Below are 27,253 nucleotides of genomic sequence, written 5' to 3'. Positions count from 1 at the left end.
AACCATTTGTGGATTAAATAAAGTCTTTGAATATGTATAGCCTATTTTAATCGCACACACTTTTCACCCGCTTTTAATGACTGTTGTCCTACATATTGCTTAATTTTGCCAACATTTCACCCCAAGTGTTCACTGACTCTATTGTTTCCTCAAGACTACCCATTTAATCAAGACGCTTTCTTAAAAAAGGTCTCCTAAGCTTGGACCAGGGTCCTCCACCATTCAGAGAACAAAACAAAGGAGATGAGCAAAGAAAGGTGCCAATGAGGACTCTGGGTGAAAACCACTACCAACTTGCCGGCCTTTGATGGGGAAGTGAGAGATGAAAGGCAAGAGTCACGTCCAGGCTCAACTTTACTCTGGACAGACTTTCCAGGCCGGAGCTTCAGTACCTTTTACGATCAGGTAGGCGATGGCGAGGAGGAAGGCGAGGAGGATGGCGAACAGCAGCGAACAAAGAATTGAGAGGACCTGGATCGGCCACCGCCGAGCCTGGGCTCGGCCGCCCGCAACCACCGAGAAAATGCCGTTGCGTTTATCGGGCAGAACTGGAGACCCGTCCCCGTCCCGCTGGAACAGAGAGCCCTTTCTAGGCTCCGACGACGCCCCGGCCGAGAACTCCGCCCGCAGGTCACGGGCCACTTGGTCGCATCCGTCCTCCTCGTCCACTTCACCCTCACCCCAACTATCCCCCTGAGCGAAACCGGAAAACGCCGGCCCGGAAAACGTGACAGGGGTGTCGAGACGTCGGCGCAGACCAGCCGAGCGCCTCCCGCTCTCCACGAACGACATGGCGGGAAAGACGAGAGGGCCAGCGGAGGTCGAGAGAATCCCACCCGCCCCGCCCCGCCCTCGCAGCAGCCAATCAGCGGCCAGGCTCCCCCACAGCCTCCACCACACGGCATTGGCGCGCAGGGGTGCGCAAAGGTGCGCAACTGGGTGGGGAAGGTGCAGTGGGATCTAAAGAAAGGTTTGGCGCCCCTGGGCCAGAGCACTACCCCAACTCAATAGGAAGGAAAGGAAGCAGAGACGTGCACAGAAAGAGGCGAGCCGAGGCCAAAGGTAGCCAAGTCTCCTCTCCCCGCAGTGCTTCGTCCCGGCCAGAGACCTCCGCCACGGCCGCGTCACCTCCAGGCAAGCGCGCGCCCCGGCAGCCCCAAAGCCGCATCTTTTCGACGCCCGGTCCTAGCGCCCGCCCATACCCCTCTGATTCACATTTCCGAACCGATTTGCTTTCTCCCTTCTTCCGCTATACAGCCCTACTCCTCTCTGGCCCCGTTCTCCCCTCGCCTTAACTGCCCTTCCCTTCCTTTCGTATTGTTCCCCCCGCCCCATCACAACTTCCCTCCACGCTACTCGACACGCCTCCTTCCCGCCCCCTCCGCGGGCTCTCCAGCTGGTGCGTACGGAGCTCGAACCCTCTCCTAAGGAGCCCCCCTCTCCTGTTCCCCGCCCCCTCTCCTCCTCCTCGAGCACCGCGCGCGCGCCTGGCCCCTGCCACCGCTAACGCTAGAAGCTGCTAACCCCACCCCCACCCCACCCTACCCTACCCCGGGCAGCCTCAGGTTTGTGGGGCGTACGTAACTCGGGCGGAGGGAGTAAAGGTGGCAGGCCCCAACTGCCCCACCCCCTACGGGGTGAGGTGGTCTAAGCTCGGGAAGCTGGGACACGGTTGTCTTCCCTTCCCCGGGGAAAGTTGGTGGAGTTTTCCCGGCGGAGGCGCAGAAACTTCCTCCGTCCCCCTACCCCCCCCTCCATGCAGGCGACGCCGAGTGAGGCTGAAGCTGGGGGCGAATCGCTGCAGAGCTGCGTGTCGGCCGCGCACTCTGATTGGACAGTGGGGAAGCCTGTTAGCTTATTGGCCCCTCTGATCCCGCCCCGTAGCGCAGGGCAGCCTTTAACCTTTGGCCCCAGCGGGCGTCAGCCACTCAGATCGCTTCTTGTTGGTATGTGTAGCGGCAGTGGCCGCCGGCGGAGCAGTCTGAGCCCGACGATGAGGCCGGGGACGGGAGCGGAGCGTGGAGGCCTCATGGTGAGTGAAATGGAGAGCCATCCTCCCTCGCGGGGTTCCGGGGACGGGGAGCGGAGATTGTCCGGCTCAAGCCTCTGCTCCAGCTCTTGGGTCTCTGCTGACGGCTTCCTGAGGAGACGGCCCTCGGTAAGGGATCGGTGGAGCAGGGGGAAAGCGGCACAATGAAAAACGAAGTCAGAGAGGCAGGAAGCTTTTTCCAAAAGGAGAAGAAGATAAGAGTGGACGAAGAAAGAGCTCGAGATGGTGGGCTACGTAACGAGGAAGAGAAATGGAGAGCGGGGATGCACAAAGGGAAGGATGTGGGTCCTTGGAAGTTCTTACTGGGCTTGGCCTAGACAGATGCGCGGTGGAGGTGCTGGGCCTTGGGCGGGGTGAGCATTTTGGAGAGGTAGGCCCGCTGTAGCAGGGAGGGGGGAGGCGGAACCTTGATTATGTAGACTTCGAAAGAGGCTGCCAAAATCTGTTTTCACCAGTAGTAGCGGTGTCTGCAACGGGTACAAGCTGGGACGATTGGCAGGGGCTAATTACCTGGTTTTAAGACCTGGAACAATGGGCACACAAGTAAATAAATAGTTGTCTTTTAAAAGGGAATTAAAATGGATGTATTAGTCATTTGTATTTAGGGTCTGTGAGTGATAGACCTTAGTCTGAAAAAAAAATTTATTTTTTTGGCAGAAGTAATTTTACTTGTGTTGAAGACTTTATTAGGAAATAATATGTATATGTGTTAGGAATTAAGTGTCCCTGGGTACCCATATTGTTTGTGTTCTGTTAAGACAAGCTCTTATCTGAATAAATTTGGTAAATTCTCGTTTCAAAGTTTAAAATTAACTTAAAAACAAATTTAAGAATAGTTACTGTTAAGGCGTCAACTAGCTATCTTCTGTGTGAAATAGAACAAAGTTGTTGTTTTTCACCCATAACAGTTTTTAAATTGGCTTTCCCATACGTGTTCCCCAAGTTTAGTAAGCTAACTAGGAACTGATTAAAGCAGCCTGCTCTAAAAAATAAAATCTATACTCTAGCTGTCCAGTAATTATTTTAATTTTTCCCATTTCGTTCTGTAATTTAGTCGGTTGCAAGCTCATTATAAATACTGGTGGGTAGTGCATTTTGTTTAAGACAAGAAAGTATAAGCTAACCCAATAATTGAATCACACATTGGTCTAATATTAAGCCACTGAGCGTAACCGATCTGTGGAAATCAGATTTTTGAGAAGCGTTTGTTCTTACTTGCTAATTTTTAAATTGTCCCTGTTTTTCAGATGGGGCACCCTGGCATGCATTATGCCCCAATGGGAATGCACCCTATGGGTCAGAGAGCGAATATGCCTCCTGTACCTCATGGAATGATGCCGCAAATGATGCCCCCTATGGGAGGGCCGCCAATGGGACAAGTAAGAATGTTTTTGTTTTATTTTGTATTTGTTTATTTTTGCCTGTGGTATCATTGTGTCAAGATTTAAAAACCTGGGTCGATATTTGCAGCTGTTTAAGGATTAGTTTATATCAAAATAATATTGTCACATAAGTCAAATGTTGAGTCATGACACTAATCAAATTTTGAATGTAAGGAAAAGCCTTCTGTATGAAAGATTTATTTTCTACCACAACGAAACTAAGAGTTCTTTTTTCAAGTAACTGTATATGTAGTCTTTTTAGTTTAATAACTTTCTTTTTCCAAGTATGTCAATTGAAGTTAAGGTTTGAAGAGTGAATATTATTATATAGGTCAACATAACTTATGTCCGTGGACCACATAAATGCATAGAATCGGAAAATAACAGTTGCTTAGGTCTTTGCCTTAGAATAAAGTTTATTCCTGAAGTAGCTTCTTCTTGTGTATGTGTGTGTATGCGTGCGCGGTGGGGGTAGAGTAGGGAGCTTCTACTCCAATTTGATTCTTCATAGGACAGTGCCAAATAGGTGGTTCATTTTCCACTTACACTATTTTGTTTCTGTTTTGTTTTAAATGCTTCTTGCTTCTGCACTCCTGCTTTTGAGCTGTCCCTTTCATCCCCCAGCATAAATTGTAAATGGACATTTTGTGGGAGTGATTTAGATCAAAAGGTTTTAGTGCTGACTCAGTGAATTCAGTAGAACTGAGTTCCTAGAGAAGCATCCAAGAAAGGTAACAGGTTCAGTTACCATGAATAATTTTATGCCCCCTGTCAGGTTCTGTAATACACATGTTCTTTGGTGGCTGAGTTCTTTCCATTTGAGTATCTCAATAAATCATCCAAAATTTAGGCTGATAAAATATATTGGAAAGCCAGTCAATTAGGTATGGTCTTTTTGCTAATTAATACTGTTTATGTTGATAGTCACTTAAGCCTTGATATTTTAAGTTATTGGTGAAATTGTAGTGGAGAAAGGAGCTTGCTTTGTGTCTTTTTCTTTTAACTTAACCTTAGGAGTAGAAGGGCTTAATGTCAAGTGATTTTCTTCTTTTTTATTTGTAATGTAGCCCTTAATTTTGTATAAAAATCTTTATTCAAATTTTTTGACCAGGCCCAAAAGATTCTGCCTGTAGGAGTTTTGGGGGGGTTTTTTTGTTTGTTTTGTTTTTTAAAAAGAACCATTTATTCTGTTGTTTAGAATAACACAAGTTTTAAAACTCCCCTAGGTGATGGAGAAACAACTCGGATTCTTCTTCTGTTTCTTTCCATCTCTAAGCAGCAAGGAGCTCTTCTGGTTTTCTTAGTAGAGCTGCTCTAACTAGATAATGAGCTTTAAAAAATATTTATTCTTTAAATGCTCTGGTTCTTATTTAAAATTAGTTTCTTTCCACAGAAAGATAAAATAAAACAATTTGCTACTGCCAGATGCTTCTCTCTTTTCTGGGGCCTTCTGTTTCCATTGGGCCAATCAAGGTAAGTTTTGCAAGGGATTGACCTGCTTACCCTTGCTGTAATGGTGCAGTTGCACTACCAAACCAAGACGCCAGCTAGTCATTTCTAGTAAAATGCAGATTTTACTTATTTTTTTAAAGTACTTTCGTGTTTCTCATTGACATAAGCTGGTCACAGTTTGCTTTATGGCCCTTTCTCTTTAGCTATATCAGTGACCATCTTCCTAGTAAGGTGACTTGCTATTTGGTACACATCTGTTGAAATACTCTGAATTTTACCTTGTGGTTTTCTTTTTTTTTCATAGACCAGTATATGCCATGTACCTTTAAGTGTACCTGACCATTTAGATGTTTAAAAGTCTCTCTCTCTCCCTATTGGCTCCTATTAGGATAATGAATGAATGATTTAAGAATCCAGCTCTAGGGTCCCAAGAGAATCCCCATTGTTTTTCCTTAAAATTAGATTGTTTCTTTTTTTCCTTTTAATATCTAACTTATATGGGGCCCAAATCTTGGTAAAACCAATTCTTATTTGAGCTTTGGTAACAGACTGGGAGGGCATGGATAATTAAATATACTATGTAATCTAGAAATCTAATTTAAAGCCCTGTAAACAACTTGCTTAAAAATAAAAGTTGACAGCAAAATTGATCTTTTTTCTTTCTACCCGCTCTGAGATATTAATGGTCAGAAGTTAATGAGAAACAGCAGGGTGCCTATATAGTTCACTGTAGTGACACAAAGTTGGTAGGGTTCTGCCATTCAATTTTTAAAAATCAGTTTACAGATTTTTTAGACTTTGGTACTGAAGGTTATGGAACCTTCATGTATATTGCCTAGTTCACATTAATATCTCATTCTGGGACGAGCTGAAGGTGAAAATTAGTGCCAGTCTTACTTGCTAAGTGATTCTGGTCTTCGGAATGTTACTGAACGTGACATGAAATTTTAAAACTTGTTTGTAAAATAATATGCAGACTGGACAGAATAACAACATACAGAAGCCAGAAGTTAGAATTTTTCAAATGCATCAAGTTATTTAGGTTAAAAGGGTATTACGGTTTTATGGAAGAGTTTTTTGTTTGTTTTTATTCAGGAGATAACCTACTGTGCCCTTTTTAGAATTCAGGCTTAATCTATTACTTCTAAAAAATAGATTTCAAGTTTATCTCAGTTATCTATTGTATAGGTTACATTTGCCTCTTACTATATGTTCATAGGGGAAAGTTGTCCTTCTACTTTTACAGGATTATAGAATCTTACATTTGGAAGGGACCTTGAAATCTGTATAAACTTTAAATAATACGGAAATTAAATAATGGTTTATCACTGGTTAAAAAACCATTATTAATAAAGTAATTTCCCTGCTTGGTGGCAGTACTCAAAAATTTGCAGTAGAAATTTGCCTTGAGATGTGACTGTATGTGAGGCCATTTTTTACTTATTAATGTTTTAAAAGGTTTTCACATCTTACTCATTTTTGTTGTTTCTACACAAAGGACATGCAAGTCCTACCTTTATCACAGGTAATTTTGCCTTCACTGAAAGCCTAAGAGAGCCCTCCTAAGTGGCTCTTTCTTTTTTAAATTTTTAATTTTTCTTTTAATGAGAAAAGTAGAGTAAAAGACTTAAGGTCTCTTTTAGCTCTAACAACCTACGGTTCAATTCAGATCATTTGATAAGAATAGGTTATATGTATGAGGTTTTATGGGTTGATATGGATATAAAAACAAAATTCTTTTAGTAATGCCTCCCTAATTCTAATCATTCAGTACCTTTTTTTTTTTTTTTTGCCTTTGTTCAATAAATTGATAAATGAATGCTTTTCACAATTGATTTTGATTTTCTTGTTCTTACAATGAGTGAGGTAGGCTTTAACAGATCTTGAGTCTATTCCTGCTGCCATCTGGACCCAAGTAGTTATACTCCCATGCCCAGGATACTCTTAACAACTTTTGAGCTGGTTTTCTTGCTTCAGGCCTGCCCCCTCAAATTCTTTTAGATCTCAGTGTGTTGTCTCCTTGCCCAAGAACCTCCAGTGTTTTTCTGTACCTATGGTATAATGTCTAAATTCCACAATTTAACTTTCAAGAATCTCCCAGAGTACAACTCAATGCATGATTCTGAGCTGCATGTCTTCACACTCCCTAATTTGAACCCCGGCTGATCTTTTTATGATATCTTGACTGATTGTATTAGTTCATGACTGAGCTTGTGCTGTTCATGCTCTCCTGCCCACAGCTCACTACCACCATGAACTTTCCTTTACTTACCTAAGTTCTTCCATTTCAAGTTCTGCCTTCTCCCGGAGATCAGCATACTTTGCCCAGCATACACCGTCCCTTCAAATTATTAAAATAAAATCCTATGAAATTTGCCTGTAACTCTGTTTCACTTATTTTGGGATTTAGTTTTGATTTGTTTTGTTTTATGGTGTATTTGCTCTGTCTTTCCAGCACGTAATAGACTGTAAGCTCTTAGAGGGCAGGGTTTGTGTTTTATACTTTTTAAGAAGTCCACAGGTGCTGAGCACAGTTCTTGGCACAGCATGGGTGCTCAGTAAAATACTTGTTGAATGAATGAAACAAAAACATATTCTTTCCTATATTATAGGCCATGGAGATAGTAGATGTTACATCTGACTATTTCAGTGGTTACTTGTGACTTTATACTGTTACAACTCAGTTCTTATTTTTAGTGTTTGCCTCTCTATAGTTGTTTTTTCATTTGATAAAAATGGAAGATAAATGTAATAGTTTTTGGTGGATAAAGCAAAAATACATATTTCCATTTATTTTAAATTATAGGCAAATGTATTTCTATCTGTATGACTTTAGTGATGGTCTTTTTAAGTTTTACCACAAAGTTCCCCATACCCTCGGGGGAAATGATGATTTGGAATATAGGCCTTCCAGAGAAATCCAAAGTGTTGGTATCTTAGATTTATCTGACTGACTGATTTGACTAATTGATTTGTTCCTGTTGCTTTTCAATTACCATTATTTTGGGTATTTACAGAATCCATGCTGTTGAATTGGACATTAGTAATTGACAAAAAGGCTTTTTCCCCCGTTAGGTTATTTGCTCATAATTTTTGAATCTCAGTAACTTTCTGTATGCATTTACATTATCCAGGCAAGTACTTAACTAAAAAATAGATTGACCCAGACCTAATATGTTTGTATAACTTCTAGGCTGTGTATGTAGTTAGATTTTGATAGATTTACAAATGATACTATTTTCTTTTTAGATAACATTTCAATGAAATATGAACTCATCTATTTAAAAACTTTAGCTAGAGTAGTGTTTCTGAGTATGGAGAGTATTTGGAGAGATCTAAGAAGACAGTGTAAGTGTGGAAGAATGAACTATACTCCCCTCCTCCTTTGAGATTCACAGGGCACAGTATTTTCTAAAGATGCTGAGAAGTCTCGCAGAAGTCTTTTAAAACTGTTTTTCTCAGTGTTTCTTGGGTGGTTGGTTGGTTGGTTGTTTTTTTAACCATCTTCCCCTCCCCACTTTCTCAGAATCCCTTACCCCCGTTAATGTGTTTATTTTGCTTTGTCTAGCATATTGCATGGAATTAACGTTGCAAGGAATTAGCATTTTGGGAGAAATGCTGTATTGAACCTGTTTTTCCATTTAGTCTGGTCTTTAGGAGGAAAAAGGCAACATCGAAATTAGTATTAACAGATACGATGAAGCACTTGTAGAGTGCAACGAATGTATTCATTAAGTAACAGGATTAAAAAGGGAAGAGAACAAAACTCAACAGGTTAACAGGTTGATTTTTAACTGGCTTTGTTAGAAATACTGATGATGTGACTTAAAACCATCATAAAATTGTTTATCAGTTTTACTGTGTATACACAGTAAAGCTAAAGCTACCTGTGTATATCCCATAGCTCTGTACTAGGATGTTTGTTTTTAACTAGAGAAATGATAAGACTGTGAAGGTTTTTAGGTAGGAGTGAGTAGATTACTGTCCTATTTTACTGTCTCATATAGAAGTTGTTAATCTTTCATTCTTACACCTTTTCCATACCTTCATATTACTTTTAGTCAATAGGCATTTAACTCTCTTGGCTGTGGTGTTAAAAGATGTATTATGTATAATATGCACTGAAAACTTACAGGCATTCCCTCACATGCCTCGCTGAACTTTATTTTCTCATCTTCTAACTGCTGATTTGGCTGTCATGGTTATTTGTAGACATTTGGAAGTTTTGTGGAGATGAATCTTTTATATTTCTTTTCTCTCTCTAGTCAAGTAATCATACATTTCTTTTGCTTGTTAATGAAAAGTTAATTGTAGTTAGTGGTAGTACTAAAGATAATGGTGTTTTGCGTAATGGGCTTTAAAGAAAATCTACTTCTAATGGCTTCTTTTTTAGTTGGTACAGTGCACTCAAAGTGGAAATCTGAATCTTCTCCAAATCTGAGTGATGCTGGTAGTTATGTCTTTTGAAGGACTAAACACGTCAGCAAGTGAGGACTGTTCTGAGTTGAAATATAATTTGCTTTATCTTCAGCTTTGATTTTTTTTTTTTCCTTAAAATTTATTTATCTTAGACATTAAAAAAAACAAAGTTCTCACTACAAATACAAACATAATTTTACTCCCTAGGGCCTGATCTTCTGTTTGGGTTAAGACTTTCTAAATTATTTTTTGATTAATGAATGAGCATTAAGTTTCTGTTCAAAAACATGGGCTTTGGTATAGTTTCCTTGGCCATGTGATAAAAGAAAATGGTTCATTTTCTGAAAGGTGATTTTTCAGTAATTTCAAGGTCATTACATATTTATTAGCAAATATTAAATATAATAGAAAATTTTTCTCTTCTATACAATAATAAGAACTGTCTACATAAAGTTGTCTACTGCAAGCATTTGAATTTCTGCTATATGTAGATGTACCTGTCCTCTGCACTAGTACTGTGTACATAAATGAGACGTACTCCTTATTTTAAAGGTGCCCACAATTGAGAAGAAACTAAAAAGTAAAGTTTCATGTAAACAATATATAATGATTTAGCTAGATATAAAACAATCTATTTTAAGGGATTTGGAGTAGGAGATAGTAACAGTCTTATGTTCCTCCATACTTGCATCCTAGAGGGCTTGTGTTCAAAAGAAAGCTTAGGTGACTTTTTAGAGGAAGTTTTAAAGTCTAATTCTGTATGACTTGAGACATCACAGTTTGTGTGTATCTCTACTATGTTTAGGGCTTTTTAAAAATTAAAATTATAATTTATTTTCATTTGGCTTTTTTTAAGTTTTTGTATCATATATCCATACTCAGTTTTCTCTCTATATTTTCTTTGACCTTGTTTAAGAAGTTTAGAGTTTAGTAAGAGACAGTGGGCTAAGTATCATTAATAATTTAAACTATTTACTTTCCCTTTTGCATATAGTTTTTTTTTTTTCTTAAGGTTTCAGAGAATAGGGTTGTGATACCTAATCTGTCTTAGAAGGAATTATAATTCTATCACTGTCTTTGTGTATAAATTTGAGAGATTGATATACCTTACTGAATTTGATCCTTCTGACTTGAAAAGAGGGTTGGCTAGAGGATGAATGTCTAATTTATAGGTGGGAATAGTAAGGCCCAGGGAATTGAGTGAATTGTCCAGTGACATTGCAGAGCCAGCACTAAATGTGATGCCTAAAATGGGATTGCCTTATTACATGTGTTGATTCCTACTAAAGATGATGCTTTCACGTTATTTACTAGATGCCCTTAAAGAACCTAAGTGCCAGTCTAATAGGGAATAGATGAGCGAAGGGACAATGAAGAGAAACTTTATTTATCTGAGTTGAAGGAGAGCAGTGGTAATAAAACAGCTGTCATTTATTGAGCACTGTTCTGTGCATTGCCCCATTTGATCCCTACAGCAATGTTAACAGATGAGTAGTATTTTTCCCCATGTTACAGTTGAGAAAATTGAGGCCCGGTTAGGTTAAGTAATTTAGCCCAAGATCATGCAGCTGCTAAGTGACCAAGCTGGGATAGGAATTCTGATAGTCTCACTCTAGAGTGTGCTTAATAGCTAGCTGTACTGGACTGCTTCCCTGTATAGCAGTGTGAGATTATATAATTAAGCCGACCTCCTTAGAATCTGAACAATAGTGTATACTTCAACAGTTATAAACTATTGAGGTTGAGAGAACTTAGTAAACTAAGTATTTTTTAATACTGGCAATTAACTTATTAAATGGTAAGGTTCTATTCCATGTGGAACAGTTTGTGAATATGTCTTTTTGTTTATCTAAATGTTATATCAGAAAATGATAAGTATCTTGAATCTATAAATAATTGTAATAAAGGGAAAGTTAGGTTAAATGATTGTCCCAAAATTTAACTGCTGATTTTGGGTTATTAAGGATATGCTTTAAACAGGAGTATTTCTGTTTATTTCTAATTGAATGAATAGTTACATTCAGAGATGTGGCTTTTACAGTTGTTTGGTGATTAATTTTTTTGTGTTCATTCATAAGGTAAGTTAGTGGTATAAATTGTTTTTAAATATTAGACTTAATAGCCTCTGTGTACTGACTTAATGGAATTTGACTTAAAGAGGAACCAAGTAAAAAGGCAAGAATCAAACTTCTTAGGTAATTTGAAACTTCAGGTTTGCAGAAAGAATGGTTTTTAAAAATCAGTCAAATTTAAAAGTTAATATTTAGACAAAAGATCCTTAGGTTGTGTGATTTCTTTCCACCAGGAAAACCTCCAGGAAATAATTATGAAGAGAAGAACTTTTGAAGTGCCCATGTGTAATGATCTTCACTTTGCTTTTGATACCATGAAACAACTGGGCTAATTTAGTTTTACATTTTGTACAACTTAATGTGTTGTAGCATTGATGGAATTGCTTTTATTACTTTACTTTTAGTTTTAAAAATATTAGTGAAAAATGTAGCAGGCTTGTTTTATCTAACATTAGGAACTTTCCAAACTGGGGTACTAAGAATGAGCAGACTGTGCAGTGCTCCCTAGTTTCTACTTGTTTTTTATTTTCTTCATACTGGTATTCCTTCTGAGGACATCTTGATAATTGGTTTAACTTTTGTCATTAAAAGAATAGAAATATACATAGAAAAATTTATATAGTATACATAGAGGAATGGTTGGCAATTTATGAATAAAGTGTACCAAACAGTATATCTGATTAATTTTTGGTTTTGAAAACTTCCGAAGTGTCCATAAAATTCAGATGTTTAATATTTTAGACAATTTAGCTTATGTTTCATGTTGTGTTTTACCCTTCCCATTTTCTCCTGTTTCCTAACAACTAAAAATTTGTAATTGTAAAACTTTAATATATTTGCCAAAGTAGCTTAAATGGAAAATTTGTGAAGCTGTACATGGCTGTGATTTTATAGTGTGCTTCTCATTAAGCTTATATGAACCACCACTTTGTAGCTTTAAGAATGATCTGCTTTTGGAATTTATAATGGCAACATTGTAGCAACTGTGTTAAGATTTCTTCCTTTAACTATTTTGAAGCAACATCCTATTTTCATTGAACTTAAGATGCCATAAATGGTACAACACTCCGTTATGTGCCCTTAGAGAGAAAAAAAAAAAACCTAACGAGAAGTCTAAAATACTCTGCAGATAAAGCTGGGAGACCAAGGGGCTATTCCCTTCATGTGAAGCAAGAAGTAAACCTTCCATGCAAAAAGGGATGACAAAGTAACTTTTGAATGCCTCAACTTTGATTATTTGGGCTGAGGAAGGGAAAGTCACTTCTGAGGATTTGAACCACAAATCTCATAAGCTTGCAACCTGGGTCAGTTTGGTATTAAAACAAAATAATAATGGATAACTTAGAAAATTTTAATTATTTCATATTGATGGTGCTGTCAAGTGACTGGCCTAAATCAACATAAAACCTCTGAAAGAATTCAGATAGGTTGAAACATGTGTCCCCATGTTATGTGCATCCTAGTGTTAATGAAAAAAGGAAATCGTAACATTTCCACGAAGTAGATTTTTCAGTCTTTGGGAGACAGGTTTTTTGTGATGCTTAGGCCTCTGGAAGAGCTCTTAATTTGTCTAATTCTTGTAATAACTTCTCGTAAGAATGTAACGTTTTCCATATTTATGTTTTTGTTACTTGGTTTCATGCTAGTATTACAGTTTTGGTTTAAAATTATGTTAATCTACTTACTTTTAGATATTCAGCTGTATATAATCTTTCCAATGTTTGTCCAGTTGTAACTAGTTGATGCCCCTCAGAATTTATAGAGATATGAGGGAGAATTTAGATTTTTATTTAACACTAAATCTCATTCACATAAGTTCCACAAATGTAAAACCCTATTTTGAAATAGACTTGTGGCTCAGAATGCCAACCTCAGAAATCGGGGAATTGAAGGTGCAAAGACCCCAGACTCAGGTTTTACCTCTGGGGAAGACTTTTTGCCACAGTGTTTCATTGCCCTGGTATTTGGACACTCCTCAGCCTTGACAAGTGTGGTCCCTTTAGGGTCAGTCCTCAGACTGCATGAAGAGAAGGGCTGGCAGGACTCCCTCAGAGCTGGGGTTCAGTCTCCTCTGCTTCTATTTGTTGCTACAAAATCAACATTGACTGTTCATCATCTTTCTATTTGAAATATGTAAAGAAAATCTACTTGTAAGAGGCTTAGGTGATCTTATTTAGTTAAAAGGTAACTGTAGCCCCGGGAGCAATTAGAAGGTGAAGAAACAGTTGGTTTGGGGGGCGGGGGAGGGGGTGGAGAAGAAACCAAAACATTAAGTCTCATTCTATAACCAGTTCCACAAGTTTTAGGCTAAAGGCAAATTTTTGAGAGGTTTTAAAATTTGAAGTGGGGAAGACGAACAATTGAGAGAATTCTGTCAAACTCTGTTCTTTAATGATTTTTAAATATTGTTTGCTTTAAGTGTCACTGGCCTTTTCTAGTCAATTCTTATTATATTGTAAGGGTTTTTGTCCCTTGTTTTTTAAATGGGATTTGATCACTGTCTTATGAAGTAAGAGTATTTCAGTTTGAAGTTACATTCCTTTGTACTGCTACCATGTGGAGATGTTCTGTTGCATGATGGAGATTTTATCCCACTTTTCTTAATGTCTTTAATTCTTTTTTTTTTTTTTTTAAGATTTTTATTTATTGGGGCACCTGGGTGGCTCAGTCATTAAGCGGCTGCCTTCGGCTCAGGTCATGATCCCAGGGTAGTGGGATCGAGCCCCGCATGGGCCTCCCCACTCAGCGGGAAGCCTGCTTCTCCCTCTCCCACTCCCCCTCCTTGTGTTCCCTCTCTCGCTGTGTTTCTGTCAAATAAATAAATAAAATCTTTAAAAAAAAAAAAAGATTTTTATTTATTTGAGAGAGAGAATGAGAGAGGGCGAGCATGGGGGGGGTGTCAGAGGGAGAAGCAGACTCCCTGCTGAGCAGGGAGCCCAGTGCAGGACTAGATCCTGGGACTCCAGGATCATGACCTGAGCCGAAGGCAGTTGCTTAACCAACTGAGCCACCCAGGCACCCTTAATGTCTTTAATTCTTATGAGAAAATACTTTTTTCTCGAGTTTTCAAAGTTGAGTTTTTCAATTTAGTTTAGAATTCTAGTTTTTGGATATGTAAACAGCTTTGGATTTTATATATATGCCATTTTATTTTATTTTATTTTTTTTTAAAGATTTTATTTATTTATTTGAGAGAGAGAGAATGAGAGAGAGCACATGAGAGGGGGAAGGGTCAGAGGGAGAAGCAGACTCCCTGCCGAGCAGGGAGCCCGATGTGGGACTCGATTCAGGGACTCCAGGATCATGACCTGAGCCGAAGGCAGTCGCTTAACCAACTGAGCCACCCAGGCGCCCTATATATATGCCATTTTAAATATCGGGCTCTTTCCCTCTGTTGCTCACCATGCTTCCCCCCATAATCAGTTATTTAGAACCTTAAGAATTCACGCCTACGTTGCCATTAGCCTTAAGTAAAATTAGTTGTGAGGATGTATTTGTTGGGGGTAGAGAAAAGAGGGAACTTCTGAGCCTACTTCTCATTTGGTCACTATGTTTTTTTCCCTTAATGTATAAATTACTTTAATTCTTCTAGTCAGGGTGGTGGAGGCTTGTGCTTCTGTTTTCAAATTCTGTATCTTTTTTTAACCTGCTGTTTCACCATATATTCCAAGTAGTAGTCACATGTTTTCTGTCAAGTTCTTGTTTCATGATGTTTAAGCAATTTATTGAATATTTTAAGGAACAAAAAACCTTTGTTTTTTAATCCATTAATACAATGCTGCTTCATTTTAATGGTACTTTAGCCTGGTTTTGCTTTGTGAGTCGACTTTCCCAAATAACAAAATTCAGTGTGCAAGTGTTCTCATCTACCTTTAGTAGGCTTTATATGTTCCTGTTGACCATAAGATGCTTGTTTGTTTCTATTTCTCCAAGTTTCATTGAATTTGAAACTGTTGAATACCTGGTTACCTTGTTCCAGTACTTATGATTATTGTGTACAGTTTTTATTCCCCTCCATGTTTTTGTTAGATTTGCTCATATTAAAATCAAAATATAATATGGATGAGTATTGGGTCAAAATTCTTTGGAAATTTATGTTAATCTTCATGATTTTTATTCATACTTGGTAGTGAAGATTCATTCATAGATTTGGATGGCAGTCATTGATAGACTAGATTAGCCTCCAAAACTAATATTTTCTTTCTTCAGATATTCATGGTGTGTGCTTTATTAAGTTTTTCTTTTCAATAGAGGACATAGATGATTTGTGTCTAAAGTTTGTTTTTTACATATTTTTTATAGTCATCGATTTTTAAGCACCTTTGATCTTGAATTTTTTAAAGAGCCAGATTGCTGTAAAACCTTCTAATACAGATATTAATAGTCAAAGGTGAGAAATACAAAAAATTTTTGTCTTGCTCCAAAGAAGGGAGAAAAACATGAGTGGTGAGTTAAAAGAAAATTAATATTCTCAAAATGACGTTGGAAATAATATAAACTTTTAAGTTTGTTAAAAGTAATTTTAACTGTACATATAAATTATGACAAATATTAGCTCATTGATAAAATACTTCATTCATTCAACAAGCACTTACTAAGCATACTATTCATGTAGTATAGTGTTCACTGGGTTTAAATCTTGAGTTGTACATACTAGCTTTGATAACCAGATAGATTAATAAAGTTCTTTAAATGCTTTGGTTTTATATACTAACCTTTTTTTACTTTTATTCTAGATGCCTGGAATGATGTCTTCAGTAATGCCTGGAATGATGATGTCTCATATGTCTCAGGCTTCCATGCAGCCTGCCTTACCGGTAATCTAGTAAAAATAATTATTTTCTGTGATGTTTTGACTACTTTTATATATGAAATAACATTGTTCTATGTATTTTGTAGGCAATCATGTTAGCTTTTTAAGTGTGTGAGTACTGTAATGCAAGGTGGGAATTACAGTGGTTTTTTAGGTTCTTGAATGATAGGCATTCACATTTTTTTCTGTATTTATACAGACATCCTTAATTGTTAATTCTATGTTAAACAGGAGTAGAATACTAAGAGCTATAATTTGTTAGCCAGAAGCATTTTATTGGTCTGGTGGCATTCTGATCTTAAAGAACAGGCTTTTGCTTTGCTGGGTGTTAATTTAAAATTGTTGTATTATGGTTTAGTAATAGATCCTAGATTTAGAAATCAGAAGATTTTATTCTAAATTTACATTTCATGAGACTTCAGTGCTGGCACATTACTTACAAAATCCTTGACAGCCTTATCACCCTTACTGGATTGTATAGCAATATGTAAATCATTATGATATTCATATTAGCATAACTTATATATTACCTGATAACCTAGTGGTTGTAATGAACATACTCCACCTGGGGTGTTACGTTTGCAATGTCTTACCCAAAATTCTTAGGCCAAATATATATTTTAAAATGTTTTAATATTATAAAATAATACTTTGCATATTCTATATATCATATAAAAAGTTCTCTTGGGGTTTTGGACAGTGCCTTATATAATTTGAACACAATATTTCTGTGGCAAACTTAACGGATATTCTCTGGGGTGGGATAAAGAGCTCATGTCATTCAGAGCAGATTTTGCGACTATAATGAGTGTTGGTGTGAAAGTTGAAAAAACTTGGTTTTTAGAGCTTTTTCTGTATCAGAATTGTGGGTAAATGATTGTGAATCTATATGTAACTGATGATCATATAAATAACACACTTAGATTAAAGTGCTTCAATAGCTCCAGGTTTATGATGTTTTTACAATTTATAGCAAACTAAAGGAACTAAAACTTACTGAGAATCTTTGAGTATACATAAAGGGAATTCTGCTTTATAAGGAACTTATATAAAATAGAGTTTAAACAAGATGAATATTACTAATTTCATTTTTTATCTTACAGCCAGGAGTAAATAATATGGATGTAGCAGCAGGTATGTACACCATTTATGGTGGTAAATATTAGACTTCATCTGGACAGTAGCTGTCATAACAAGGAATAAAAGCAGTGTCACTTTGGCTTTATGATTAGCTTCTGATTTTTTTCTTCTTTTTGTTGTTGTTTTAAGCAATGGGAAGTAGGGATAGCATTCATAATTGAATCCATAAAAAATTACCATAATTTTAGATCAGGAGTTCTGGAACCAGATTTGGTCTACAGTTATACTTTAGCCTATACAATGTTTTTAAATTTTATAATTAGTTGCCAACATTTAAAGTCTTGGGCCATACGTAACAATTAGATTTATCTTTTTACAAAAAGATTGAATTTATCTTGAAAAACTATTATCTGAATATTCGTTGTTTACAGTGGTGCTTATCAACACAGTAGGTAGTCAGAGAATGTTTAAATGAAAAATTCTGGTTGAGTCCCTTTTTGTACACAGCAGACACTGTGGAATGGGGTAGTAACTCCTTACTTTGGATATGGAGCATGTACTCTCATTGGCCTTTTGGACTACTTTACAGTCTTTTCTATTACCTGCTTGGTCCTTATAGCCGTTGGAGTTTGTAAGCCTTGTGATAATTTTTTTATCAGCCAGTTATTAATAACTGTTCTGACTAGTGTACCTTTCATATATATTAGTAATGCTTCAATTATCCATGAGTAAATAATGTTCAGATAAATTGGTATTCCAGATGCTGAACTTTTTTTCCATGATTATGCCAAAATGTTTTTTGTTTTTTTGGTTTGGTTTGGTTTTTAGAGTGGGGAAGAGGGGCAGGCGGAGAGGGAGCAAGAGAGAATCTCAAGCAGACTCCACACCCAGGGTGGGGTCCTACTCAGGACTTAATCTCACGACCCTGAGATCAAGAGTCAGACATTTAACTGACTGAGCCACCTAGGCACCCCTAAAACATTTTTTGTTTTGAACATGGTTTGAAACATTTAAAATGCACATTTTCCTACAGGTTTATATGGGGGCATAATGGATCTTTTTAAGATGCTTCACAAATTTATTTATTTAAGCTGAAATGGTGTTCTGAAATACCTAGTATAATATTTTGCCTATTTAGATACCTAGAGCTGATTACTATTATCCAAATAATCCTGGAACATTACCTTAAAAAAATTTTTTTTAATTGAAGTATAATTGACATACAATATCCTGTTAGCTTCAGATGTACAACATTGTGATATGATAATTTTATACATTACAAAATGATCCCCACAGTAACTCTAGTTACCTATCTGTCACCGTCCAAAGTTATTACATACGATTTCTTATGCTGTGCATTACATTACCTTGACTTATTTTATAACTGGAAGTTTGTATCTCTTAATCCTGTTCACCTGTTTTGCCCTCCCCACTTTGGTAACCAACATTTTGTTTCCTGTATCCTGAGTGAGAAACAGACTCATAAAATTTCTTCTTAATTACTTTTTAAATGCTTTGGTTTTACCAGCGATGTCCATAGTAGCCTCTTTTGATTGTTCTGTGTGTTTTATTCCTTTTTTACATACAGTTCTTTTCTTTTTCACACACAGTTTTAGGTTACTAGTTTCTAAAGTTGAAACTTACTCATTTGAACTTGGTGGCTAATGGGTGTTTCCCCTTATGTCTAGAGGGGTACTGATAATAATTTAGGACCGTACCATCTAATAGACTTTTATGCAAAAGGAAATGTTCTGTAATCTGTAGTGTCTGATATGGTAGTCATTAGCCACATGTGATTACTGAGTACTTGATATTGGCTAGTGCAAAGGAGGAACTGAATTTTTAGTTTTTATTTAATCTTAATTAAAAATTTTTAACAGAAACATGTGGTAGCTAATGGATATTGTACACCACAAGTCTGAAGTTTATATAGTTGAAGGTGCTGTAGATCTAAAGCATAGAATCTGAGGTCTGTGGCATTATTTTATTTCACTAGTGTAGTAGAGAAAGGAATTAGTTAAGATAGACATGTATAATAGCAAGAAGAGAAAAAGGCAAAGCTTGTGAATACTTTTCCAATGGGATCCAAGTGAGTTTGCAGTTTAAAAGTCCAGAGTGCCACTTAATTCTGAAAATGCTTTGCACCGTATATGTTTATTTTGTAAAAAAGAGAGCATGCACATAAATCATAAAGAACAGTCTTAGGATATTTAGTGTGACAGGCTAAGGAGGAAGATATAGTATGAATAAATACTTTAAAAATGTTCACTCGAGGAGACCATGATTTATCACATTGTAAATATTGTTCCTTTATTTTTTTAGGTACAACATCTGGTGCAGTAAGTACCTCTGGAACATAAGTATTTCATTATACTTCTTTAGCCTACAACATTGATCCTTATTTCTATTTTAAAGATTATCTGCTAACTTGAATCTTTTTCCTTTCTTTTCTATGCCAAAGGTTGAAAAATTGTTTGAATGATTTATCTTAAAATTTAATTTTGATGGGACTTAATGAGAGACAAAGGAATCAGATATACATCAGATTTTATAAAGATTTGAATTTTTCCCTCCCAGTACAATTAGAAGGGAAACAGAACCTATAGGTATACAGTAATTAACCTGATAATTTTCACATAAGGTTTACATTAGAAGGTACTCATATACAAAAATTAATGTACCCTTGTTTATTACTGTAAACCCAATGTAGACTTTCTAATATACAGAATTTAAAATACTTATTTGCTTGTACCTTCCCTGATGGTGTCAGAAAGACAAATACAGTATTCAAAATTGCTTGTTTTTTGTTGTTGGTTTTTTTTGTTGTGGTGGTTTTTTTGTTTGTTTTTTTGTTTTTTTCTTTTTCTCCATACTTGATTTTTTAAGATGGTAGTTACAGTTATTTTTGCTAATGTTTCTGTATATGGTGTTTTGTTATATATTTTTATTATGTTTGGGAAAATAATATAAGTCCAAAAGCCTTACTTAAAGATGCTTATTTTTTGCTTATTGATAATAGCCATACCCTTTGGCCTCAAGGTTTTCTTTGATTTTTTGTTTGTTTGTTTATTAATTCCTTAAAGATCATTGGAAAGAAGAGGGTATTTTGTTTATTTGTTTTGGGGGGGACAAAGGGGCAGAGTGAGAATCTTAAGCAGGCTCCACGCCCAGCACACAGCCAATGCAAGGCTTAGTCACACAACCCTGAGATCACAACCAGAGCCAAAATCAAGAGTCAGCTGCTTAACCGACTGAACCACCCAGGCACCTTAGAAAGACGAGTTTATATGTATAATCTCATTTAATCAAAATAGTCCTGAGAGGTAGCTGTTATCCCCGTATTATGGTTGGGGAAATGCAAAAAGCTGTGAACTGATTATAAATATGGGGAGAAAGACTTTTAATTGTGGACTCTTTAAAAGTTTTAAGTTTCTTTTATCTTCTGCTTTAAAAGTTGAACGGTTATAGGGGCGCCTCATGGCTCAGTTGGTTGAGTGTCCAACTTCCACTCGGTTCATGATCTCACGGTCATGAGATCCAACCGTAAGTTGGGCTCTAAGCTTAGTGTGGAGTGTGCTTGAGATTCTCTCCCTTCTCCTCTGCCCCTATCCCTGCTTGCATGCAGGATCTCTCTTTCTCTCTCAAATAAATAGATAAAATCTTTTTTTTTTTTTTAATTTTTATTTATTTATTTGACAGAGAGCGAGAGAGGGAACACAAACGGGGAGTGGGAGAGGGAGAAGCAGGCTTCCCACTGAGCAGGGAGCCTGATGCGGGGCTGAATCCCAGGACCCTGGGATCACGACCCAAGCCGAAGGCAGACGCTTAACCAACTGAGCCACCCAGGCACCCCGATAAAAATTTTTTTTTGAAGTTGAATAATTATAAAATATGTATGTGGTATTCTTCCATTATAAGTGCCTGTTTGTATTTTTAACCAGTGATAGCTTCATGTTTTTTCTGTTTATTTAAATAATGCAGGCTCGCTTGAGGGATTAAGAAGTAGACATAGCTAAAAAGAACAAAGTAAAATTTCACCCTAAAGCTTTCCACCTTGAGGGATTGACCATCGTGTTTTGGTTGTGTCATTTGTCTGTCAAACCTTTTTTTTCCCAATTGAAGTTACCTTTTTTTGTTAAGATTTTATTTATTTGAGAGAGGGAGAGAGCACACGCACATGAGCAGGTGCGGGGGATGAGGGGCAGAGGAGAGGGATAAGCAGACTCCCTGCTGAGTGGGGCTGGATTCCAGGACCCTGGGATCATGACCTGAGCTGAAGGTAGATACTTAACAGACTGAGCCACCCAGGTGCCCTGAAATATCTTTTTTTTTTTTTTTTTAAAGATTTTATTTATTTATTTGAGAGAGAGAATGAGAGACAGAGAGCATGAGAGGGAAGAGGGTCAGAGGGAGAAGCAGACCCCCCGCCGAGCAGGGAGCCCAATGTGGGACTCGATCCCGGGACTCCAGGATCATGACCTGAGCCGAAGGCAGTCGCTTAACCAACTGAGCCACCCAGGCACCCCTGAAATATCTTTTTTATCATATATTAAATTCACACATATTCTGGCATCTACTTCTGGATTTTCTTTTCCATTGGTCCATATCTATTTTTCATCCAGTATTGCATGTTTTTTTTTTTTAATTAAAACAGCTTTAATATTTAGTAAGGTGGTGCTTCTGGGTGGCTCAGTTGGTTAGGCAGCTGGCTCCTAATTTCACCTCAGGTCATGATCTCAGTCTCAGGCTCTGCGCTCAGCAGGGAGTCTGCTGGAGGATTCTCTCTGCTCCTCCCCCACGTTTGTTCTCCCTCTCTCTGTCTTTCTCTCTTATATAAATCTTTAAAAAAATATTTAATAAGGCTTGGTTTCATGGTTTCTCTTTTCATTATATCCTTAGCTATTTTCAGGTATTAGTATATGAATTCCAGTATCCCCCTCCAAAAATAATCTGTAAATATATACATACCCGACACACTCAAAAGACAAAGTTGTGTTTTTATCTGGGATTATATTTAATTCATTACAGTTTTGGAAGAATTGACACTTTCTACTTTTCTATTAAATTTTCCCATCTAGGGGCGCCTGGGTGGCTCAGATGGTTAAGCGTCTGCCTTTGGCTCAGGTCACGATCCCGGGGTCCTGGGATTGAGTCCCGCATCGGGCTCCCTGGTAGGCGGGGAGGCTGCTTCTCCCTCTGCCTCTGCCTCTCTCTCTCTCTTTCTGACTCTCATGAATAAATAAATAAAACATTTAAAAAAAAAAAAATTTCCCATCTAAAAATACTGTGTATTTGAAAACTTAATATTTGCTTTAATTCTTTTTAGATTTTGGGTACACACGGGCGCCTGGGTGCCTCAGTTGGTTAAGCGTCTGCCTTTGGCTCAGGTCATGGTCCTAGGGTCCTGAGATTGAGGCCTGCATTGGGCTCCCTGCTCAGCGAGGAGCCTGCTTCTCCCTCTTTGCCCCCACCGCCCACTCATGCGCACTCATGCTCGCACACTCTGTCTCTCTTTGTCTCTCAAGTAAATAAATAACATCTTTAAAAAAAAAAAGATTTCCGGTACACAAATTTGAGTTACTTAAACTCTTCAGATTATGGTCAACTGTCGTCGATCCTTGGAGGATTCCGCACATTTTTTCACTTTATGCTTCATCTTCACTCCCATCCCTACAGCACCCTCCCTAATGGGTGCTCACTTTGATATGTGCCCTAAGACATGCATGTATTGGAAAAAGACTGAAATTTTTTGTGTAGATATTTTTGTGTGTGTTTTTTTTTCCTTTTTTCTTTACATATTTCATGTTTATTTTTTTTGTTGAGGTGTGATTGACATAACACTTTAGATTGTACAAAATTATTTGGTATTTGTATACATTGTAAAATGATCACAATAAATTTAGTTAACACCTGTCTGCATACATAGTTACAGATCTTTTTCTCTTGTGATGAGGACTTTTAAGATTTACTCTCATAACAACTTTGAAATATGCCGCACAGTATTAACTGTAGTCACCATGCTGTACATTACATCTCCATGACTTACTTATTTTATAACTGGAAATTTGTACCTTTTGACACTCTTCATGCATTTCAAACCCCCACCTGCAGTCTGTTCTCTATATCTGAGTTTGGATTTTTAGTTGTTTAGATTCTACATGTGAGATAATATGGTACTTACCTTTCTCCATTTGACTTATTTCAGTTAGCATAATGCCTTCAAGGTCCCTCTGTGTTACTGCAAATGGCAAGATTTCATTCTTTTTATAGCTGCATAGTTTTCCTCTCTGTGCATGCATGTGTTCGTGTGTGTGTGTGTGTATTCCACATCTTTATCCATTTATTCATCCAGGAACACCTAGGTTATTTCTGTATCTTGACTATTGTAAATAAGGCTGCTCTGAACCTGGGAGTACATCTGTCTTTTTGAGTTACTGTTTTCATTTTCTTTGAATAAATACCCAGAAGTGGAATTGCTGGATTGTATGATAGTTCCATTTTTAATTTTTTGAGCAGCCTTCATATTGTTTTCCGTAGGGGCTATACTAGTTACATTCCCACCAACAGTGCATGAAGATTTCCTTTTCAATGACACCCTCATAACACTTATTATCTGATTTTGATAATAGGCATTCCAACAAATATAAGGTGATACCACATTGTGGTTTTGATTTGCATTTCCCCGATAGTGATGTTGAGCATCTTTTCATATGTCTGTTGGCCATCTGTATGTGTTCTCTGGAAAAATGTCTATTGAGATCCTCTGCCCATTTTTTAATCAGAGTATTCGGGGTTTTTTGCTGTTGAGTTGTATGAGCTCATTATATATTTTGGATATTAACCCTCATATACATGATTTGCAGATATTTTTGTCCCATTCAGTAGGTTGCTTTTTCATTTTGTTGATGATTTCCTTTGTTGTGCCAGAAGGTTTTAATTTGATGTAGTCCACTTGTTTATTTTGCTTTTGTTGCCTTTGGTGTTGGAATCAGATCCAATAAATCATTGCTAAGATTGATGGTCAAGGAGCTTTTACAGCCTATCTTTTTTTCTAGTTTTATGGTTTCAGGCTTTACATTCAAGCCTACATCCATTTTGGGTTAATTTTTGTGCATGATGGAAGACAGTAGTCTGGTTTCATTCTTTTGTATGTGGCTGTCCTTTCTTACATATTCCTGCCTCCTTTGTCATAAATCAACCATTTATGCATGAGTTCATTTCTGAGATCTTAATTCTATTGTATGGATCTATATATCTGTTTATGCCAGGACTATACTATTTTGATTACAGTACCTTGGTAGTATAGTTTGAAAGCAGGGAGCATGATGCCTCCAGTTTTGTTTTTCAGATTGCTTTGGCTGTTCAGTCTTTCTGTGATTCCATCCAAATTTTAGGATTATGTGTTCTATTTCTTTGAAAAGTGCCTTTGGAATTTTGATAGGGGTTACAATGAGTCTGTAGATTGCTTTGGGTAGTATGGACATTGAACAATATTAATTTTTTTCAATCCGTGAGCATGGAATGTCTTTCTGTTTATGTCTTTAATTTTTTTTTTTTATTAGTGTCCTAGTTTTCACTTGTACAGATCTTTCACCTCCTTGGTTACATTTTTTCCTAGGTATTTTATTATTTTTGGTGCAATTGTAAATGGGATTTTTTTCCTTAATTTTCTGATAGTTTGTTCATGTTAATAAATGCAACAGATTTTTGTATCCTTCTTTCTTGAATTTATTTTTAATAGGTTTTTCAGTGAAGTCTTCAGGTTTTTTATATATAATACATGTTTTTTTTATAAATAGCATTGTATTATCTTACTCTATAGCTTACCTGTTTTCCCTTTTAATCTGAATATTTTTATTGGTCTCTGTGTTTTCCTGCACTGTATCTTTTAAAAATTTTTTTAGGGCCCTGGGTGGCTCAGTTGGTTAAGCGACTGTCTTCAGCTCAGGTCATGATCCTGGAGTCGCGGGATCAAGTCCCACATCAGGCTCCCTGCTCAGCAGGGAGTCCGTTTCTCCCTCTGACCCTACCCCTCTCATGTGCTCTCTCTCTCATTCTCGCTCTCAAATAATAAAATCTTTAAAAAAAAAATTAAAAAAAAAATTTTTTTTTAATCCGTTTCAGGTGTCCAAGAAGATCTTTTTGGTATTTTAATTGGAGTTGCATTGAATTTATAGATTGTGGGGGCATATTTATAATACTAAGTCATATCAGTGAACATGGTAGTCAGTTCTTTTGTGTCGTTTTGTAATAGAGCTTAAATTTGAGTTTCGGCTCCTTTTTTTCTAATCTTTCAACTTTTACTGTCTCAGCCAAAACCTCTAGTAGTATGGTGAGCAAGTAGCAATGATGATAAGCTGGCATCGTTACCTTTTTTTCTCTCTTAAAGGGATTATGTATTAAATTTCTCCATTTAATAGGATGTTTACTATAGCTTTTTGATAAACAACCCTTATTGACACTTCTTTTCTTGGTTTGCTAAGAGAGGTCATTATGAACTTTATTTATTTATTTTTAGAGAGCGTGCATGCATGCACATCAGAGTGGGGCGGGGTGGGGGGGGCGGACAGAGGAAGGGGAAGAGAGAAAATCTTAAGCGGGCTGGAGCCTGACACGGGGGCTCCATCAGGACCTGAGCTGAAATCAAGAATCAGATGCTCAACCGATTGAGCACCCAGGCGCCCCACGAACTTGATTTTTAAAATTCTCCAGTGCTTTTTTTCTTATCTACTGAGATAGTCATATGATATTTCTTCTGTAGTCTGTTAATGTGCAAGTAAGTACACAGATATATTTTCTGATATCTCATTTTTGCATTACTAAGGTGAAGCCTAGTTATTAAGTGTGTTAAGGGTGTATATATGTGCACACACGTATATTTAATTCCTTCAGAATTCAATTTGCTAATATTTTATTTAGGTTGTTTGTGTCTGGGTAATAACCCTTCTCTTTCTGGTCCTTAGAACAATTTATATAAATGCTGCAAAACTTATTTAACAGCTTGATAGAACACAACTAAAAACTGGACTTAATACTTTTTGAGTATAGAGATTTTGGATAACTATTTGAATTTCTTTAGTGGTTATTGAGCTATTCCAGTTTTAAATTTCTTCTTATTTATGTTTTTCAATATATCTCTATTTTATTTAGCATAGAGTGAGAATCCTGTCGTTGCCATTATTTTGTTTCTTTGGAAGGGGTAACCATTCGGTTTATTTCTGCTGTCATCTTTATTTCCTTCTTGGTTACTCTGTTGCCTTTTTTCTAGCTTCTTGAGTACTTAGCTCATGGTTGTTAGACATTTTTTTGTACTAAGTTAACTGTGTTGCTTAAGTTTTGACATAGAGGGTTTATAAGATTTATATTCATAAGTAACATTACCTGCTTTTTTGATACCTCTTCTTTTGAGTTTTATTATTAATAAAGAGCTTTTCATCTTTTCCTATGACCTGAAACAAGGACATTGTAATTCTGTGTTCTTTAAAGCTTATGTGGTGTTCTGCTATGAAGTTAATCTGGTTGGGTATCTTTCAGTTGCTTCTACAGTAATTGGAATATTCATGTATGATGTGTTTCTTCCAGGACGAATTATAATAGTCTGAGGAAATGATTTCCTCTAGATTTTGGGAATTGGTTGTAAATTCGTGATTATGTTCTTCCTTAATTCTAATCTTATATTTTGGCTTTTTATTAATTTCCCTTATTTAGAGTAGTTCCTTATTTAGAATTTTTCTAAAATGCTAGTGTTTAGATTTAGTCATGTTTTTTTGGTTTCATTCAGTTGAACTTACACGTTACTGCAGAAATACTCATATGTATAAATGTTTACCCGATGTACATATGTTTATATAGTTTGAGTACTGAATTTATTCACAGCCCAACTGTTGACTAGCTTCTTGATATCTGAAAAGTATATTAGTTGTTTTGGTAAATATATATATGCTTTTTTTCCTTTTATCAAGTCTTTTTTTTCTTTTAAAAATTT

The 27,253-nt window shown here is 37.0% G+C and overlaps 2 protein-coding genes across 11 annotated transcripts in view; one reads left to right on the top strand and one right to left on the bottom strand.

The window, feature by feature from the left end:
• Positions 1-817, bottom strand: part of ARL6IP6 (ADP ribosylation factor like GTPase 6 interacting protein 6) — a 35,987-nt gene extending 35,170 nt beyond the window's left edge. For both annotated transcript variants that reach the window (XM_021703086.1, XM_044913294.1), the window contains exon 1: positions 393-817. In XM_021703086.1, the coding sequence (XP_021558761.1) occupies positions 393-792 (400 nt within the window). In that variant the 5' untranslated portion in view covers positions 793-817. The remainder of the gene's footprint in view (positions 1-392) is intronic.
• A 756-nt stretch (positions 818-1,573) lies between these two features.
• The window catches only part of PRPF40A (pre-mRNA processing factor 40 homolog A), a 53,225-nt gene continuing 27,545 nt past the window's right edge, over positions 1,574-27,253 (top strand). For 4 of the 9 annotated variants that reach the window (XM_044913647.1, XM_044913645.1, XM_021702898.1 and 1 more), the window contains exons 1-5: positions 1,574-2,032; positions 3,298-3,429; positions 16,112-16,192; positions 17,292-17,322; positions 19,591-19,607. In XM_044913647.1, coding sequence (XP_044769582.1) covers positions 1,757-2,032; positions 3,298-3,429; positions 16,112-16,192; positions 17,292-17,322; positions 19,591-19,607 — 537 coding nt within the window. In that variant the 5' untranslated portion in view covers positions 1,574-1,756. Of the gene's footprint in view, positions 2,159-3,297; positions 3,430-16,111; positions 16,193-17,291; positions 17,323-19,590; positions 19,608-27,253 lie in introns of all 9 variants that reach the window. The other 5 variants (XM_044913649.1, XM_044913648.1, XM_044913646.1 and 2 more) reach the window with 2 other exon arrangements.

This window comes from Neomonachus schauinslandi, chromosome 3 (assembly GCF_002201575.2).
Source record: "Neomonachus schauinslandi chromosome 3, ASM220157v2, whole genome shotgun sequence".
Taxonomy (NCBI): domain Eukaryota; kingdom Metazoa; phylum Chordata; class Mammalia; order Carnivora; family Phocidae; genus Neomonachus; species Neomonachus schauinslandi.
The sequence above is the reverse complement of the archived record's forward strand: the minus strand, read 5'-3'. Positions and strand labels throughout refer to the sequence as shown.